At 43.9% G+C, this 15,357-nt stretch overlaps 1 protein-coding gene across 5 annotated transcripts in view; it reads left to right on the forward strand.

Annotated features, from left to right (window-relative positions):
- Nucleotides 1-11,480, forward strand: part of LOC139578454 (SRC kinase signaling inhibitor 1-like) — a 193,764-nt gene extending 182,284 nt beyond the window's left edge. For 4 of the 5 annotated variants that reach the window (XM_071406062.1, XM_071406071.1, XM_071406100.1 and 1 more), the window contains one exon: nt 9,232-11,480. In XM_071406062.1, the coding sequence (XP_071262163.1) occupies nt 9,232-9,792 (561 nt within the window). In that variant the 3' untranslated portion in view covers nt 9,793-11,480. Of the gene's footprint in view, nt 1-8,789 lie in introns of all 5 variants that reach the window. The other variant, XM_071406091.1, reaches the window with a different exon arrangement.
- The last annotated feature ends 3,877 nt before the right edge of the window (nt 11,481-15,357 follow it).

Genomic DNA, 15,357 nt, shown 5'->3' on the forward strand with positions numbered 1-15,357 from the left:
AGCCCCCACCAACCAAATGAGTGACATTAAACAAATGCTGAGTCTACTATGCTCACATGTGATGGGCCGAGGGTCATGGTAAGATGAGCACAAGAACTCCACCATTCTCACACTACATCCACCCAAGTGGCATGACACAAATTCTATCTAAATGATAAACAAATCACATTTGCAAAATAAGAGTTTACTTTAATTGAAAAATCCTATTTTAATGGTTCTTCTTGGATTATGAGTGTTTGTCTCATTTTGAAAGGTAAAGAAAAGAGAAAAAAAAAGTTATGAAGTCTTTTTACGTTGCATGTTGGAATATACAAGGATTGAAGTCCTCTGCTTTTGGGCTAAAGAGCAGAAACCCAGACTTCCTGAAAGAAATTGATGATGTTGATATTTTAGTACTACAGGAAACATGGTGCAGAGGTGATGTTTCCACTGGCTGTCCACTAGGTTATAGGGAGATAATCATACCATCCACTAAATTAAAAGGAATCAAACAGGGCAGAGACTCAGGGGGAATGCTAATATGGTATAAATCTGAACTAATTAATTCAATCGAATTGATCAAAACAGGAGAATTCTTTATCTGGTTAAAAATCAACAAGGAAGCTATCTTGACAGATAAAAATGTCTTCCTCTGTGCCACATACATTCCCCCCTCAGAGTCACCCTACTTCAACGAAGAGAGCTTCTCCATTCTAGAGGGAGAGATTAGTCACTTTCAGGCCCAAGGCAACGTACTGGTCTGTGGAGACCTGAATGCTAGAATAGCAGAAGAACAAGACACTATTAACAGTCATGGAGATAAACACCTACCAGGAAGCAATAACCTTTCCCTCCCCACATACCCCCACAGAAACAACTATGACAAAGTGAAAAACAAAAATGGATTACAGCTCCTGAGGCTCTGTCGAACACTGGGTCTGTACATAGTCAATGGCAGGCTGAGAGGAGACTCTTTTGGTAGGTACACCTACAGCTCATCCCTTGGCAGCAGCACTGTAGACTACTTCCTCACCGACCTAAACCCAGAGTCTCTCAGAGCCTTCACAGTCAGCCCACTAACACCTCTCTCAGACCACAGTAAAATCACAGTGTATCTGAGAAGAGCAGAACCCAACCATGAAGCATCATGGCCCAATAAATTACATGGTACTAAACAAGCCTATAGATGGAGTGCAAACAGTACAGACATCTACCAAAAAGCAATTAGTAGCCAAAAAATACAATCTCTCCTGGACAACTTTTTAGCCTTAACATTCTCCTTCAGCAATGAAGGTGTAAATTTGGCCGTTAGGAACATAAACTTTATATTTGACAAATTAGCCTCCTTGGCTAATCTAAAGAAGCATAAGAGCAAACCAAAAATAACAGATAATGAAAAATGGTTTGATAATGATTGCAAAAATCTAAGAAAGTCATTGAGAAATATATCTAATCAAAAACACAGAGAACCAGACAACAAAAATATACGCCTTCAATATGGGGAAACACTGAAGCAATACAAACGCACCCTAAGAACAAAAAAGGAACAGCACATTAGAAATCAGCTGGATGGAATTGAGGAATCCATAGAATCAAACCACTTCTGGGAGAATTGGAATAAATTAAACAAACCTCATCATGAGGAGTTGGCTATCCAAAATGGGGATATGTGGAGAAATCACTTTGCAAACCTCTACAGCAATATAACAAAGAGCCCAGAACAAAAAGATATACAAGATAAATTACAAATCCTTGAATTAGCAGTCAAAGACTATCAGAATCCTGTGGATACCCAAATTACAGAAGAAGAATTATTGGAAAAAATATGCAATCTCCAACCCAAAAAGGCCTGTGGTGCTGATGGGATTTTAAATGAAATGATCAAATATACAGACCACAAATTCAAATTGGCTATACTCAAACTCTTCAACATTATCCTCACTGCAGGTATTTTCCCCGATATTTGGAACCAGGGATTGATCACACCAATCTATAAAAATGGAGACAAATTTGACCCAAATAATTACAGAGGAATATGCGTTAACAGCAACTTGGGGAAAATTCTCTGCAGTATTATAAATAGCAGACTACATCATTTCCTTGACGAACACAACGTCCTGAGCAGAAGCCAGATTGGATTTCTAAAAAATTATCGTACAACAGACCACATTTACACCCTCCACACTCTAATTGATAAACAAGTTAACCAAAACAAAGGCAAAATCTACTCGTGTTTTGTAGATTTCAAGAAAGCATTTGATTCAATTTGGCACAAAGGTCTTTTTTATAAACTAATAGAAAGTGGTATTGGAGGGAAAACATATGATTTTATTAAATCAATGTACACTAAAAACAAATGTGCGGTTAAAATTGGCAACAAGCAAACAGACTTCTTCTCTCAGGGGCGGGGAGTGAAACAGGGCTGCCCAATAAGTCCAACATTATTTAACATCTACATTAATGAATTGGCAAAAACATTAGAAGAATCGGCAGCACCTGGTATCACCCTACACAACACTGAAATCAAGTGTCTGCTGTACGCAGATGACCTGGTGCTGCTGTCTCCCACTAAAGAGGGGTTACAGCAACACCTAGATCATCTTCACAGGTTCTGTCAGACTTGGGCTCTGACCGTTAACCTAAAAAAAACAAATATAATGATATTCCAAAAAAGGTCCGGAAATAAGGATGACAAATATAAATTCTATTTGGACACAGTTCTATTAGAACACACCAAAAACTACACATATCTAGGACTAAATATCAGCAACACAGGTAGCTTTCACATGGCTGTGAATGAGCTGAGAGACAAAGCAAGAAGAGCATTCTATGCCATTAAAAGGAACATCAAAATTGAAATTCCAATTAGAATCTGGCTCAAAATTTTTCAATCAGTTATAGAACCAATTGCTCTATATGGCAGTGAAGTATGGGGTCCGCTGTCTAATAATGAATTTACTAAATGGGACAAACATCCAATTGAAGTATTGCATGCAGAGTTTTGCAAGACTGTATTGCAAGTACAAAGAAAAACTCCAAATAACGCATGTAGGGCAGAATTGGGCCAATATCCCCTCCTCATTCGAATAGAAAAAAGAGCCATCAAATTTTACAACCATCTAAAAACAAGTGACCCTAAAACATTCCATCACACAGCTCTACAATGTCAAGAGATGAAACCAGAGAAGAGTCCCCTCAGCCAGCTGGTTCTGAGGCTCAGTTCACCAACCCAAACCAACCCCATAGAGCCTCGGGACAGCCCTCAGAAAATCTGGCCCAACCAAATCATCACAAAACAAAAAGAAAAATATATAACCTATTGGAAAGACACCACAAAAAATCAAAGTAAACTTCAATGCTATTTGGCTCTAAACAGACAGTACATGGTGGCAGACTATCTGACCACTGTGACTGATAGAAAACTGAGGAAAACATTGACTAGGTACAGACTCAGTGAGCACAGTCTGGCTATAGAGACCGGTCGTCACAGACAAACCTGGCTGCCCAGGGAGGACAGGCTGTGCTCACTCTGCTCCAGGGGAGAGGTAGAGACAGAAGTACATTTCCTACTACACTGTGACAAATACTCAGACCTAAGAGCATATTTCTTTCCCAAAATTATAATTCAATACAAAGAATTTGAAACTATAAAAGATGAAGAAAAATTCAAATATTTATTGGGTGAAAAGCCAAAATGTGCAGTTTTGGCAGCCAAATATGTGTCCTCCTGCCACAGCCTGAGGGACAGCCAGTGAAAAATGCAAAGTAACGTTGATAATATTTCCCATTTAGCTTAGTTTTGTTTTGTCTTTCGTACCAGGTCATGTGTCTTCTCAGTCATGTTGACACTGGTCTACTACTGTTGCTTTAATGTATTGTTGTTCTGATTAATATTGTTGTTGTAGCTGTTATTAATGGTAATCCCATGTCCACTACTACTATTATTATTGCTGTTAATCCCACCATTTATTTATATATAAATATATATATATTTTGTGTATATATATACATATATATTTTATTTAAATTTTTCGATATGTATACTTTGACAATGTAAGTAATAATAACTTGCCATGTCAATAAAGTCAATTGAATTTAAATTGAATTGAATTGAATTGAGAGAGAGAGAGAGAGAGAGAGAGAGGTATATAATACATAGAGAGAGTGTGTTATGAGACTGGGTTGACTAGTAGCTATATAGGTAAACATGGGAGGAATCTCTAATGCCCTTGTCTTCCAATGTAAGCTGAGGCTAATCAGTACAGTACTCAGTTGTGTCAGTGCAATCACTGATTATTCAGTATGAAGTGCTTCCCCCCAGTGTTCAGTGCTTCCCCCCAGTGTGCTCCCTTCAGCTGTCACTCGCTTTCTCTCTCTTCCTCCATTTTATTCACTCACTCCTTCCTTACTGCACAATCTTTTTCATCCCTATTATTTCTTGTTCTCTCAATTTTGCTGTTTCTCTTTTCTCTGTCTTTCTCTCTCTCCCCCCCTGTGTCTCTCTTTTCCCACCTCTGTCTTTCTCTCTCTCTCCCCGTGTGTCTCTTGTTCCCTCCCTCTTCTTCCCTGTTTTTGGAAAGCTGTAGGGGTGGAGTGGCCTCCTTCTAGCCCACTGAGAGGAAAATTAATCCCATTATTTCAGTATGAGGACACAGGATCTCAGCGTGCTCCCTTTGTCCACAGACTGTTGCAAACAATTACACTGAAAATAGGCTGTGTGAAAAGACTATCCCCTCGCCCAAAGGAAAGACACTCAAAACAATCTCTTTCAGAGTCAACACCAAGCCATAAGTTAATTAAGATAGCGCCAACAACAACAGTAACAAAGACATTACTAAACCCATTTCAGAGCATTTTGAATCAACATATGACTTCAATCGCAGAAGTCAATCTCCCTACTACTCAATGACTGACAGGCTGTTTGTATTGACATAACATGCCATGGATGTCTGTCGTCTCTCATTACTCCACCTCAACACTCAGATGCCTACCTATACTATACTGCCCAGGGTACTGTACCGGCCAGGTGCCCATCCACCCACCATATTAGTTGACCCATAGAGCTTTAAGGTGCACCCCATAGTTTCCCCAGTCCCGCAGAGATGTAAGTTAGTTTCCCCACTCCCACAGAGATGTAAGTTAGTTTCCCCACTCCCACAGAGATGTAAGTTAGTTTCCCCACTCCCACAGAGATGTAAGTTAGTTTCCCCACTCCCACAGAGTTGTAAGTTAGTAGCCCCACTCCCATAGAGTTATAAGTTAGTAGCCCCACTCCCATAAAGTTGTTAGTTTCCTCCCTCCCATAGAGTTGTAAGTTAGTTTCCTCCCTCCCATTGAGTTGTAAGTTAGTAGCCCCACTCCCATAGAGTTGTTAGTGTCCTCCCTCCCATAGAGTTGTAAGTAAGTTGCCTCACTCCCATAGAGTTGTAAGTAAGTTGCCTCACTCCCATAGAGTTGTAAGTTAGTTTCCCCACTCCCATAGAGTTGTAAGTTAGTTTCCTCCCTCCCATAGAGTTGTAAGTTAGTAGCCCCACTCCCATAGAGTTGTAAGTTAGTAGCCCCACCCCCATAGAGTTGTAAGTTAGTAGCCCCACCCCCATAGAGTTGTAAGTTAGTAGCCCCACTCCCATAGAGTTGTAAGTTAGTAGCCCCACCCCCATAGAGTTGTAAGTTAGTAGCCCCACCCCCATAGAGTTGTAAGTTAGTTTCCCCACCCCCATAGAGTTGTAAGTTAGTAGCCCCACCCCCATAGAGTTGTAAGTTAGTAGCCCCACCCCCATAGAGTTGTAAGTTAGTAGCTCCACTCCCATAGAGTTGTAAGTTAGTAGCCCCACCCCGATAGAGTTGTAAGTTAGTAGCCCCACCCCCATAGAGTTGTAAGTTAGTTTCCCCACTCCCATAGAGTTGTAAGTTAGTTTCCCCACCCCCATAGAGTTGTAAGTTAGTTTCCCCACCCCCATAGAGTTGTAAGTTAGTTTCCCCACTCCCATAGAGTTGTAAGTTAGTTTCCCCACCCCCATAGAGTTGTAAGTTAGTTTCCCCACTCCCATAGAGTTGTAAGTTAGTTTCCCCACCCCCATAGTTGTAAGTTAGTTTCCCCACCCCCATAGAGTTGTAAGTTAGTTTCCCCACCCCCATAGAGTTGTAAGTTAGTTTCCCCACCCCCATAGAGTTGTAAGTTAGTTTCCCCACTCCCATAGAGTTGTAAGTTAGTTTCCCCACCCCCATAGTTGTAAGTTAGTTTCCCCACTCCCATAGAGTTGTAAGTTAGTTTCCCCACCCCCATAGTTGTAAGTTAGTTTCCCCACTCCCATAGAGTTGTAAGTTAGTTTCCCCACCCCCATAGAGTTGTAAGTTAGTTTCCCCACCCCCATAGAGTTGTAAGTTAGTTTCCCCACCCCCATAGAGTTGTAAGTTAGTTTCCCCACTCCCATAGAGTTGTAAGTTAGTTTCCCCACCCCCATAGAGTTGTAAGTTAGTTTCCCCACTCCCATAGAGTTGTAAGTTAGTAGCCCCACTCCCATAGAGTTGTAAGTTAGTTTCCCCACCCCCATAGAGTTGTAAGTTAGTTTCCCCACCCCCATAGAGTTGTAAGTTAGTTTCCCCACTCCCATAGAGTTGTAAGTTAGTTTCCCCACCCCCATAGAGTTGTAAGTTAGTTTCCCCACTCCCATAGAGTTGTAAGTTAGTTTCCCCACTCCCATAGAGTTGTAAGTTAGTTTCCCCACTCCCATAGTTGTAAGTTAGTAGCCCCACTCCCTACTGATGCTGTTGTTTTGACTCACACCCACCCAGATATGCCCACCATGGGTGTCCTTTCTACTGGAGCCACAGCTGAAGGTAAAGAGATCTCTTCTCCCCAGAGATGACCCCTGACCCCAAACTCTTACATTGACCCTCTCTCTCTCTGGTCATCACTCTTTCCTTTCATCTTCCTATCTTTTCTCTGTTTGTCTCTTTTCTGCTTCTATCCTCAGTGGTGTTGAATTGACGTTATCTGTGGTGCGAAAGCTTTCATATTTGTGTTATCTGTCTGTACTGTGTGTGTGTGTGTGTGTGTGTGTGTGTGTGTGTGTGTGTGTGTGTGTGTGTGTGTGTGTGTGTGTGTGTGTGTGTGTGTGTGTGTGTGTGTGTGTGTGTGTGTGTGTGTGTGTGTGTGTGGTGGAGACTGAACAGTGCATTGTGAGATGATACTCAGTGCCGTTCTGCCGGGGCTTGTTATTAGGCACTGCTCCAGTACCAGGAGACGTCAGAGCCATCCAGGCGTGAGAGGATTTTTTAAATCACCGAGCTGTTATAAGAACAGACAGTTCAAAGCCACCATTTCGGTTCGTTGGCCTTGGTGCAGATCAAGGAGGCCATGACAATGTGAATCCTTTTCATACCACAATCCTCGATTTCCATTTCCCATTTCGCTTCTTATTACTTCTGGCTGTGAAGCAGGCTAGTGGGGGGAGGGGGGTAGTAAAGGCCAGTCCCACGACACAGTGTTTTGGCAGGTAGCTCTGAGCTTCGGGAGATGAGAGGAGGCTATCTTACCGCACTAACAGAGCGGAATAAATGTTCGCGGTAGCAAGGCTTGAGAGAGAGGAGAGAGAGAGGGTGTCCTCAGGCAGAAGGAACAGCCTCTTTCCCTGGGGGCAGACAGCAGCACCAGAGTTACTGGAGCACCAGCCAACAGAGCAGGTTAAAGCCTCACAGGCCACACAACACGCACCTGCTGTCCAACCAACCACACAGACCAAATCGCCTCTGTCTCCACACTAACACCCTCCAACCACTCAACATGCAGGGCAGAGTAGAAACCTCTCAGAAATAGTGGGTTGCCTTTATTTGGGAACATTGTGGAAGAGAACTTTTGACATATCTATGTACAAGAGTTATTCAAGAGTAAATGATTTGCAATCCTGGATTTAATCAAAGTCACCTCTAAATAAACGATGACCTTTGATATAAAACCTGGTATTGCTTTCGCCCAGTGTCTGTCTGACTGATGATACAGAGTTGGGATAGTCACATCAGACTCTTCCTCTTCCTCTCATCCCCTGGCCACAAGCACAGATGTCTAGACAGGTGTCATCAGCCAGTGGCACCGATGTAGGACTGATCACAGAGTAGGGGACCCTCACACACTCATGCTCTGGCATAGCTCTGTTAGCGTTTGGCACTGCCTGTCTTCTGCCCATGCCCTGGTACTGCCACTCGCCTCCAGCCTTCCTCTATGAGAGAGACTGAATGCTGGCAGACTGCATTTACAGAGAATACACCCCTATACGGTATAATGTGTACAGCGTTACCATAATGTCTCACTGCCAACACAGCGCCATCTAGTGGTATACTCTAGCATCACACAAAGGGGAATATGCGTGATGCTGTTCATTTAATGTGTTTTGCATTTTTAATGACTCGGACGTCCATTAAAAAAACTGTCAAAACCGTAACGGACAAAAGCAGTGTAACCCCTGTACACTTCTGTTACATTTTCACTTCAGACTGTTGGTATCATAATACAAAAAAAAGAATGTATTGTCTCATTCTGTGTATTTGGCACTCTTGGCTAGCATCAACATTAGCTGATACTAACCTGAATTTCCTGTGTTTGTCTCATGTTCTCATCTCACCCCTCCTCCCTCACCCCCCACCTCTCACCCCTCGTCCCTTACCCCACCCTGCCTGTGCCTCTCAACACCACCTGTTCCTGGGGCGCCACCACCACCTCACCCACCACCCTGTCACCTGTGTGATCCTCCTGGGCCATCCTGTACCACCCGGCCCACACCTGCGCCTCTGTGACCTCTGACCCTGCACAGTGAGTGAGGGACCAGCCTGTGCCCCGTGCCTGTCCTCTCCAGACTCCTCCTCAACCACCTGACTACAGAGCTGCATCTGACCCCCCACCCCATCCCCTGCTACTCCTAGTCCACGCCCTTAAGCCCCCCTCCCCTCTGTTGGCTTAACATGGGTATTGGCAGTCTCTGACTCCTGTACCCTCTCATGTTCTACATTGAACCCACGATGCATAAGATATCTACCACTCTCCCCTTGGTGTGTTTGTGTGTGTGTTCTGTATGTTTGTGTGTGCGCATGTCTGTGTGAATGGAAGGGTGCTGTCGGGGACCACTACCAACTATATGACTACTCTCTTTTTTCATTTCTCTTTTTCCCCCTGAAACCTTTCCAATTTTCCCCAATTCTCCATGTTCCTCCTCCTGTTCCTACTCTTCCTGGTCTGTCCCTGGGTCTGACCCATAGGCCCATGGGAACAGCAGCAGCAGTATTGAGCCCCTCCTGTCAGGCACCAAAGCTGCCAGTTTCTCCGGCCGCCTGTCCTCCAGTTCGGCCTCGACTGTGTTCGCCCCGGGTCTGAGGAAGTATCCCCAGGAGGGGGCGCTGTCTTCCCTGACAGCCTCCTCCAGCCAGGCCAAAGCCCTGCTGGCCAGCCTGTCAGCCTCCAGCCTATCAGCCTCCAGCCTGAGCGCCGAGGCCCTGCTCCTCTCCTCCACCTTCCGCCAACACCGCCTCCTCCGCGAGCAGCAGCGCGCCTCCTCCCTGCCCCTGTCCAACGGCCGCTCCTCCAACTCCAACAACACCTCAACCACCACCTCCTCTTCCTCCTCCTCCACCTCCCCCACCTCCACCACCTCCACCCCCTCCTCCTCGCCCTCCTCCCCGACCCCCCTGACCTCCCTCAACCTCTCCTCCGTGGGGCTCAAGCCCAGCGGCCGCAGCCTGCAGTGCTCCAGCTCCAACAGCTACAAGGAACGTGGCAGCAAGACCCTGCTCAAGCCTGTCTCCCCTAGCAACTCACAGTGAAGTACAAGAGGATGGATGAGAGGAGGAAGAGGAGGAGGAGCGCAATCAAAGCAACATCACATGCCAAAAATGAAGGGGAAAACAAACACACTAGCCCCGCCCTCTACCCTAGCCCTCAATGCCAAGAGTCACATGCAGCAACACATATCAGTGGGGAGTTCCCCAGAGTTGACTTTCTGAGTGTCACTTTGCTGCCCTTGGTCTCAGTCCAGCAGCCAGAATCTTCACATATCTATAATTATACAGTACAAGAGTTGATGGTGGTTCCTCTCTGGCTCTCCCACTCAGTAGTACTGACAGTTCCCAAGACCCCCAGAGAGAGAGCTCAAAGATGGGCCTCGGCCTCCTCTCCCTCCCACTGCCTTGTCTGGTCTGGTCTGATCCGGCCTAGTCTGGTCTGGTCCGGTCTGATCTGGTCTGGGTGGACAGAAAAACAGTGCCAGTACTTTATGAACCCTCAGTTTATCATCGCACCATTTGCCAAATCTTACTGGATGGAACCTTAGTGGAGTAGATGTGATATCTAGACTGTGACTTATATTATACAGAGTAGAGTTGCAATAATCAACGAGTACAGTACAGTAGTTGTGTGTATTCAGAGCTATAGCAGTCGTATTCCATCACCTGGCACAATGTGAATCTGTAGAGAAAAACAAAGCTAAACCAAGGTGGTGGTTTCCATTCTGAGACAGTTTTCTGTTTGTTCGTTTCTTTATTTCGGACTTATTGCATCACCTGTGTAGAAGTCTAAACTGGTGCTATAGTTCTCCCTGTTTTGTAAAGACTTTACATGAATGAAACGGATCCCATTCAATGTGACTGTACATTCCACTGTTTATCTAATGCTACATCCCTGGAGTGGCTTAATGCTTCTTCTCTCCGGCATCTGATGCCATTCTTACCCTCGTTCTCTATGGCCCCACTATTAGCACAGTTTGGCAATGGAAGAAAAGGCCAGGGAGCTGCTTTTGTTCAAGTCCTCTGGTTTGAGAGTCTGCGCACAATTGTATCGCCCACAATAGCACATTATAGGAACAGTAATGTGATATTACAGTAGACCCGTTATTTAACGACTGAGCTGGTACACGAAGAAGGGAAAAAATAAAAAATAAAATATATTGAAACATTGAAATTGATCGTTAAAGAATGTAGAATGTGTAGACATGAATGTTGCACGACAATCAGGACGTATCCACAGTTGACGGGTTTTGCCTTGGACTGGCGTTCCCTGCTGCAGTGATTACACTCTGAACTCAACACTCGCTCACGTGACCAGGCACAGGCATACAGCAGTAGATGCGCGCACAGTCTCCGACACGCCAGTGAGACGGAGATCCACCAAACTGTTTATGAAAAGCACAGTCTCCAGTTGTTTTGAGTCAAAACTGTTGACTAGGTTGCCCATTTCTTTATTTCATGACTGTAGAACCACTGGTCATGAATTAACCCACACCGGTTTGATAATGCAGTCCTTTAGGTAGTAATCGATTTGAATGGTTAAAAGGAACAGAATGTTCGAGAGAGAGAAACAACGGCACAAATTAATTCCCTTCTGAAAGGGACCAGAGATGTGGACCAGCTGATTATTATTTAGCTGATTATTTACAAGACATGTGGCACAATGAGTTTCATTTTGGCCTGTGTGTATTTTCAGTATTTGCTCTAGATAAAACCCACAATGAGTTTCATTTTGGCCTGTGTGTATTTTCAGTATTTGCTCTAGATAAAACCCACAATGAGTTTCATTTTGGCCTGTGCGTATTTTCAGTATTTGCTCTAGATAAAACCCACAATGAGTTTATCTGGACCTCCCCCGACACAGAAGCGGGCTTAGCCCACAGCTGTTGGTTGTGCAGTAGTAAGGTTGCCACTGGATATGGCTGCTTTTGTTCTGCGAAATATGTTACAGAGAATAATTTGGTTCATGTACGAAGGCAGCTCCAGGGTATATGAGTGTTCTCCCCTTAAACCGGAGTGCTTACGCAGATCACTGGCTCCATTCCTCACAGCTGACTTAAGAGCTCGGAAGTGTTATAAGGATAGAAACACACTTTCATCAAAGACGTGTCGATGGTTTCCCTGCTGTTAATCTTACGCCAGCAAACACTCTGAAGCTCTCTTTCTTCTGTGATGCGTCACCAAGGCGACCTAGGGGGTTATGGCTGTGTGTAGTCCTAGTTCATTCTTCAATTGTTCAGGAGACAAATGCGTGAAATTGATTCTTTGCGGCATTGAGATGAAAACAATTGCTTGTGAACGAGGCCGGTGTCAAGTGCAGACAGCTTGAGGTGGGAGATTGGTTGTGGTTTTCATGTTTGAAGGCTAGTGTAATAACAAAGTGCTTTAACTCTTCTCTACTGTAAAAGGGCTGGTTAGACATGTTTATCTGGACGTCACTGTTTGACACCCTTTTTGAATTTAAGAAGGCTATTCTTTTTTGCAACTTGCTATCTGTGCTGTCCTTTGGGGGAGATGTGTCTATGAATCAAACCCTTCAGGTTCCCACTGGACCTGTATGTCTGACTGCCATGGTACTGTTATAATTGCACAAAATGATCGATGTTGCAATTTCCCCATGAGAGCACAGAGTGGACCTATCTGCATGAACCCTCTGGAACTTTGGCTTCATTGGAGACCCACCAAAGATACTGTTCTTGCTTATAGCAGTACAGATCATGTGCACGTTTGTGTTTTTGCAGGCCGAGGAACCTTGGTATGATGGCCCAAATCAGATCAGTGGCTTCGACAACACATGGCTGTAAAGATCAGAACAATGGGCACACACACACACACACACACACACACACACACACACACACACACACACACACACACACACACACACACACACACACACACACACACACACACACACACACACACACACACACACACACACACACACACACACACACACACACCAGAGTGTGTCAGAATGTAGCCGTGGCATCGCAATAAGCACACCCTCTGTTCTGTCAGCGAGAAAACGGCAAGCTCACGGCACAGCGAGTTAGTTAAGCCTCACACTGGCTGCACTGTAGCAATGCAGGACTCAAGCCCTGGGTTTTATGAAGTGAAGCCAAATGAAAGAAATTCACTTACACATTCAACTCCACACTCAAATCCATAACTCCCAGCACTGCTTTTGTGTCTGGCAGGGTGATGGGGAGGAAGGGAGGTATTCACACTTCGCTGCTTTTACACAGGAAAGTCCAAGATGAGAACCCCAAGACTGCGTGACAATGCTTTTTTGAATCACCATAGCACTAGTGTTATTGGACAGGAGATTTCAATATGACTGAGTCTTGGAGGGGTTTATTGGTAGTGGGGATGAGGAGTGGAGGGTGGAGAGTGGAGACACTCGTAGTGAAAGCCCCTGGCAATCAGAGAGATAGTTCATGCAAACTTGAAATGAAAAGTAAAATAATGATACATATATAAATATATCTTCGTTAAGATGTTTGTGTATAATATTAATATAATTGTGAAGAAAGTGTGACACATAGGTCTGGATTAAATTATTATAATGTACAATTTAAATCATCCTCCTTTGGGGATTTATATAAGTAGGCATTTTGTACAGACTTTCCTTTTCAATTCTTCGAGAGAGATAATGTATTTCACATTAGCAAATTATTTATTCATAAGCAGAACATTTTTATATTGATTTGAAAATATTTATCTGTATAGAAGACAGAACAGGTATGTAATATACAGTGGAGCTCATTTTTAATTCTGGGATATTTTTATTAGCACTATTTTTAACAGTTGTGTGAGTTTCCTCTTTTGTTGGCCTGCTGGCCCATGCTACTGGTATGTTTAGGGAGAGGTTGCCCCTGAGCTGGTCCAGTACAATGTCTGCTCCCAGTCCTCCACTAGCTAACACTCATTTTGAGGTAAGGGGAGCTGTTCCTAGACCTGTTCTTAGGGGCGTGCCTTTTCTTTGGAACTTCTGTTGGTTTACTTAGTCCTCTTCTAGTCTCTGTCCTAGTCTTTGTATTACACAGCGCTCCCTATACCTGACTGATGTGTTCTTCACCCTTGGCTGATTCCAGTGATGTTAGAGAGAAGTCTGGTGGGAGTCAGCGAGAGAGAGAGAGAGAGAGACAGGTGGGGATGAGCGACAATACTGTGAAGTGGGCGTTTACCTGATGATGCAACGTGACCTTGCTGCTCTGATTGGTTGTATTGATCGACTGTGAAAGGACCGTTCACAAGAGAGGGGTTGGCTGTTCCTCCTGAAGGCATCCCACTAAAATGAATAGCCCATACTAGAAACCCCTCTGCTGGTGGTACGATAGGATGGCATTACATCATTATGGCCCAAAGTGATTAACGGAGAAGGATCTCAGTATTGAATAAGTCATTTAGGTTTCAATGACAAACCAAGAGCACATAACACGGATAGATATGGAGCATTCGCTTTTTCTTCATCATCATAATCATTGTCTATTGAGACATGTTTGGTTCTGTTTTTAATAAATGAAAGAGACATGTGTGTATTATTTGACCTGCTTTCTGTGGTGTGTACAGTACTGTATGAGTTTCTGACATGAGTGTGTGGATGTTCCAAAATCTTGGCATCGAGAAGAAAACAAAGCAAAACGATATGTAAATAGACGGAGTAATTCCTAGAAAGTTCAACAAAATATTATGTCCAAAATAATGTTTGATTCATTAAAAGATGATGGATACAAAGGTATATTCTAAAACAATGCATGAAATATTGTCAAGCAATCGCACGGTACAGTTGAAAAGTGTTGTCTACGTGTTTTCTTAAAGAACAGAGCGAGATAGAAAAAGAGGTGTACCACTTTAAAGGTTTACAACGGTAGAGAACCAGACCTTTTTACTTTGGATCTTTCTGTGACACAGGCATGTTCAGTCTTACTGTGATCAGTGATGCTACGGTGATGATGGCTGAGAGTGAGGAGTGTTCCCAACAATCCGGAACGATCTGGAACACTTCAAAGCACCTTCACCAGAAAAACCCACCAATTACGATCTCCCACTTGTAGAGTAGTGTGACATAATGAACAATACAAAAAAAATAGATCTATAGAAATATAAATACCTACTGATACTGGACATTCTCATTTATCAGTGTGGATGCCATGATATTCTGTGAGAAATGTGATTTTTTTTTCTTTCTGTGAGAAGACCGGCAGTTGAACCTGCTTCCTTTTGTACATACTTGCTGTGGTTGTGTGTGTCTAATAAAGTGCAGCTCTCTTGTACAGTCGGAGTCCGGGTTTCGCTTTATCGTAGACAGTAAGTTGATCTTCTTTCCCTTTTGGGATCAATAAAGTATCACGTCAGTAGGTGGAGGCTCTGCGACAGGTCCAGCGGCAGCCCTCAGATGGGTCATTGTAGTATTGTTAACTGGGTATGGAATGCTCTCGCCGCTCATCTTCCCCGGGACTAGGAGGATGTTTCATGTACAGACATAACGTGAACACTCTGATATGACTACAGGGCAGATAGACTTTCTAACGGCTTGGCAGGTCACGGATCCACTCTAGGGTAAGCAAGTACTTGAGTCATGAATTTGGAGTGATACAGTAA

Source organism: Salvelinus alpinus, chromosome 1 (assembly GCF_045679555.1).
Source record: "Salvelinus alpinus chromosome 1, SLU_Salpinus.1, whole genome shotgun sequence".
Taxonomy (NCBI): domain Eukaryota; kingdom Metazoa; phylum Chordata; class Actinopteri; order Salmoniformes; family Salmonidae; genus Salvelinus; species Salvelinus alpinus.